Source organism: Poecilia latipinna, unplaced genomic scaffold (genome assembly GCF_001443285.1).
Source record: "Poecilia latipinna isolate Pla-1442-1.1 unplaced genomic scaffold, P_latipinna-1.0 Scaffold3432, whole genome shotgun sequence".
Taxonomy (NCBI): Eukaryota; Metazoa; Chordata; class Actinopteri; order Cyprinodontiformes; family Poeciliidae; genus Poecilia; species Poecilia latipinna.
This window is the reverse complement of record NW_015116048.1, coordinates 37,248-42,234: the sequence shown is the minus strand read 5'-3', so window position 1 is coordinate 42,234 and position 4,987 is coordinate 37,248. Positions and strand designations below refer to the sequence as shown.

The window sequence follows — 4,987 nt, the reverse complement described above, 5'->3', positions numbered from 1 at the left end:
TGTGGTGTCTAAGTCATAAGTCAGTGCCTCACCAGCAGTGAACCTCACCGCACGTCACTGGTAATTATATATACATTTATATAATTATTTATTTATATGTAATGTATAAATAATGTTTCTAAATTATTTATTTAGAGACTAATGGGCAAAAGATGTCGGTATTTATGTTCATAACTAGAATAAAAACTACTACATAGTTACTGGCTGTTATTGCCCTAAATTATTAAAGTGCTTGAATCCAACACATTTTTAAGATTTTTTTCCTTCCACTTCACAATAAAAAAAATTTGTTTCTTGGTTGTGTCATCACAAAATATGAAAATATTCAGGAATGTTTTTGCCAAGCACTGGCCTACATACAATACAGCTTAAAAGAAAAGCAGACTTATTATTTATGTGTCTGTTTGTCCCAGTGGGTGTTAGGTTTGCTGTTTTTCCTTTTTCCTGTTGCATCATCATGGTTACGAGCCACATACCTCCCTATCCATGTGTTCTGTGGCCTCACTCTGTTGGTCATGGCCATAGGGACGAGCCTGCTTGGCATCACAGAGAAACTCCTGTTCAGCATTACGTAAGTCTCTGTCGGTATGTGCCAATTATAGTAACTGCTGTCTTTGATTATAGAAGGTTGTTGTTGTTTTTTTTTTGTTTGTTTGTTTTTTTTTTTCAAATAAACAAGATGCTTTGTTTGCATGACAACCCCAGAGCGCCTCGGGTAAAACCTGCAGGGGGAGTAAGTGTTAAAGATTTGTGCAACACACAATATTTAAAAGCAAGAGATGTTTTTAAATATTTGAATAGGATAAAATATTATTTAAAGATCTAATGCGGGTAATGTAGTAATTATAGAGACCCAAATATCAAATTACAACAAACTGCTCAAAAATATGTGTTAAGCAACCAAAAATAATATGTTTTGACAGTTGAAACCAGAAGCTTACATACACTAAATAAAATTACACATATGGATTTTTTTCAGTTTAGGTCAATTAGGATCATCAAAAAAATTTTCTATTTGCCAAATACCAGAGTAATGTGTGAGAGAGAATTTTTACGGCAGTGTTTATTAATTTCTTAAAAGTCAAAAGTTTATTTAAACTTTACGAGTATTTAGTACCATTGCCTTTGAGTACATGTTTTGGATAAGCTTCTCACAATAATTGAGAAGCTTGTCAGTAATTATGGCCACTCCTAACAATGGTCATTCCTCCTGACACAACTGGTAGAACTAAGAGAAGTTTGTAGACCACCTTATTCTTTTACGCCTCTTTAGCTTTGCCCATGAATTTTTGATAGGACTGAGATCAGGGCTTTGTGATGGCCACCTTGAAACCAGTCTGGCGATATGCTTTAGTCATTGTCCATTTGGAAGACCTCAAATGGGTCTTTATTTTTTTTCCCAAGGGTTAGGATTAGGGAAGGTTTGAGCCCTTTCCAAATGGAAGACCTTAAATTAGCCATTAGCCGGGAAGACCCGCTTTAACTTCCTTTAGCCACAGAGTTAGGGCTAAAAACATTAGCTTTAACTTCCTGACTAATGTTTTGAGATGTTGTTCGAGTATTTCCACATTCTTTCCTCATGATGCCATCTAAGTTGTGAAGTGCACCAGTCCCTTGTGCAGCAAAACAGCCCCACAGCATAACGCTGCTACCCACATGTTTCACAATCAGGATGGCATTCTGAGGCTGTCAAGCCTTCCTCTTTTCCCTCCAAACATAACTATGGTCATTATGGCCAACCAGTTCAATTTTTGTTTCATCAGATCACAGAACATGTCTCCAAAAACAAAAGTCTTGTTCCTGTTTGCGTTGCAAAAATTAATCTACCTTTTATTTTTCTTTTAAAGTAACGGCTTTGTCCTGGCAGAGTGGCTTTTCATTTTATGTACTTGTTGATAAAGTACTCGTTTCTTGCACAGGAGAGAATTTGTAGGCACAGTCAAGGTGTTGAGGGGATCCGTTTTGGTGGCCTTAGACTCACATCTCTGCTTTTTGTGGATGATGTGGTCTACTGGTTTCATCAAGTTATGATCTACAGCTCTCACTGAAGCAGTTCACAGCTTCGAGTGTGAAGCTGCCGGGATGAGGATTAGTGCCTCCAGATCCGAGACCATGGTCTTGAAATGGAAAAGAGTAGAGCACCTTCTCCGGGTCGGATAGGATATCCTGCCCCATGTGGAATAGTTTAAGTATTTCAGGTTCTTGTTTACAAATGAGGGAAAAATGGAGCGATAGATTGACAGACGGATTGGAGCAGGGTCTGCAGTGAAGCTGGTGCTGTATTGGTCTGTCGTGGTGAAGAAAGAGCTGAGTCAAAAGGTGAAGCTCTCGATTTACCGGTCAATCTACGTTCCTACCCTAATCTATGGTCATGAGCTTTGGGTCATGACTGAAAGAACGAGGGTCACGGAGACAAGCGGTCAAAATGAGTTTTGTCCCTGGAGTGTCTGGGCTCTCCCTAAGCCATAAGGTGAGAAGCTTGGCCATCCGGGAGGGACTGAGAGTAGAGCCGCTGTTCCTTCACATCAAAAGGAACCAGTTGAGGTGGCTCGGGCATCTGGTAAGGATGCCCCCTGGACACCTCCCTGGTCAGGTGTTCCAGGCACATCCCACCGGGAGGAGTTAATTTCACCCTGAAACAATGTATCACTGACCTTCACACTAATGTATGATGGTGTGTTGGTCTATGACATAAAATAGGTAAAACTTTGTCGTTTTAATGTGATATGTGGAAAAGTTAAAAGGACATGAAAACTTATGCAAGGATATAATGTTGCTGCGTTACTGCATGCCATCTTCACTATTATAGTTTTTATTTCTGTTCACAGGGATACGTACTCTCTGTTTGCCCCAGAAGGGGTGCTGGCCAACATGTTGGGGATCCTGCTGCTGTTTTATGGGGTGCTGCTAGTTTACCTGATCACCAGGGAGGAGTACAGACGTCCCCCAAATCCTGAGGAAGAGTCTCTGTCTGTCCACTTCAAGAACCTGACTGAGGGTGGGGTGCCATCAACACCCTGAAGCTCCAACTGACACATCTAGGCCTTTCTCATATAAACAATGTTTGTGTAAGCTGTGATTTTTACAAAGTATAAAATAACAGGGAGTAGTTATGATTTTCTCTACCCTGAAAACAAAACTAATTTATTTTCACTTTCCTCCCAGCTACCTAGCTTTACCTAAAATTGTGTATTTGTGCTACAGAATGTAAATGTTAATCTATATTCATCACACAGAATGACTGAAATATGCATTTATCATAAACTACATTTGTGAAAATAGCAACAGTCGTTGGTACTAAAAAAAGGAGCATTTAAGGTGAATTTCAAAAAAGCCATTTATTTCCCTTTATTCATAGAAATCAGCTACTCCAAAGTTTTAACAAGCTGTAACAATAAATAAACCAGGGAAAATGAAGAGACAAAACCAGGCCTGGTTTTGTCTCTTCATTCACTGCAAAAGTGGGATTTTTGACTCTGTATTCTGACGCGAACGCAGCTGCTGAGCGACAGACACTGACAGCAATCGACAGTTTGCATTTTCACTCACCGGAATCGAAATCTGTCGATGGGGAGCGGGAGGTGTTAACGACTCTACTTAGCATACGAATAGCCTAGCATATGCAAAGGCGCTTCAGCAGACCCACGTGGATTCTCAGTCATTGGATGAAAAACAATGACATCACAGATCATTGACATGTGATTGGTTGGTTGATGTGTGCCCACTGGACAGCACTTGTCTTTACAAGTAAACCCCGCCCCAATCATTAATATTTTTAATACTGTATTTTAAAAAAATCTATATAAAAAATAAATGCTGTATTAAAATACATTCATTTGATATTGCTTATATGCAACATGTTCATATGAGTTACATAAATGAGGCACTGAAGTTTTTTTTCTGTTTGCACACAAAATAAGAAATAAGACATAAATGCTTGTCCATTTCTGGACCATCGGGTGGTGCTTTTTTTTTTTTCCAAATATGATCCAACATTATGCTGCGTTCAGGACAGGCCTGACGTCTGAGCTCCTGGTTGGGGCAACTTGGGGTCTCAATCTCACCACAGTCCATCCTGACACCCCCTCATCACTGCCATCCTCCCAGAATCCACCTCCTCTGCTGCCAGTACTCTCTGCCTTCCTCCATCAGCTGTTAATACAGACAGACAATTATTATGAGCTACAGTGAAAATGTTTGGCAACTTCCAGCTTAGTATGCACACATAAGACATTAAAACAAACTGCATTATATTAAAACATTCTTACAGAAAATAAAAACTTTAATGAAAAAAGAAAACAATTGAAAGAAAAAGAATTAAAAGCAGTTGGTAATAAATAGTAAAACATAATTCAACAAACTCTGAGGCAGATAATTTGCTTTGATGGATTTTAATAAATCACAGTACTTTAATCGTTCAAGGAATTGTGACATCTCTAGTAATAAATCTTAGCTGCTTCTCTGGATGACTGGCAGTAGGTCCTGGATGCAGCTGGAAAACATTTTTGTGCATTGTCAATACATAGCATAATTACATTATGTACATAAACAATATTGAAGCATAAAATATCAACATTCTAAAATGGTAGATACTCACAGTTGCATCTCTGTCCTCATCACGGACATCAAGATGTTTCTGAAGATTCTGATTGTCACAAATGTGACTCCCATTCTGTGGAGTGTCTGTGGAAATAAATGTACAATTAAATAATATATATTGTAGCAAATATAGCAAAGAATACAACTTTAACTATACCCTCTTTTGAGGGTATAGTTAAAGAATAATCTAAAGAAATCTTAAAGGTGAAGATGAGAACCTAAAGGAAAAGCAGATAATTACAACAAAAACCAGGATTTCTAGCAAACAACAAATCCACCATCACAGCACCACAAAGCTGCAGCACACATACTGCCCAATTGGCCAAGAGGCACTGAGATCAGTTTCCCAGCTAGCTTTATACCACATGTGTCAAACTCAAGGCCCGCG

The 4,987-nt window shown here is 38.8% G+C and overlaps 1 protein-coding gene across 1 annotated transcript; it reads left to right on the top strand.

Moving 5' to 3' along the window:
- Positions 1-423: 423 nt before the first annotated feature.
- LOC106940964 (cytochrome b561-like) lies at positions 424-3,299 on the top strand. Its single transcript, XM_015023862.1, has 2 exons — positions 424-571; positions 2,829-3,299. Exons 1-2 carry the CDS (start codon positions 516-518, stop codon positions 3,019-3,021), a joined length of 249 nt encoding a protein of 82 aa, XP_014879348.1. The 5' UTR covers positions 424-515; the 3' UTR covers positions 3,022-3,299.
- Positions 3,300-4,987: the final 1,688 nt, after the last annotated feature.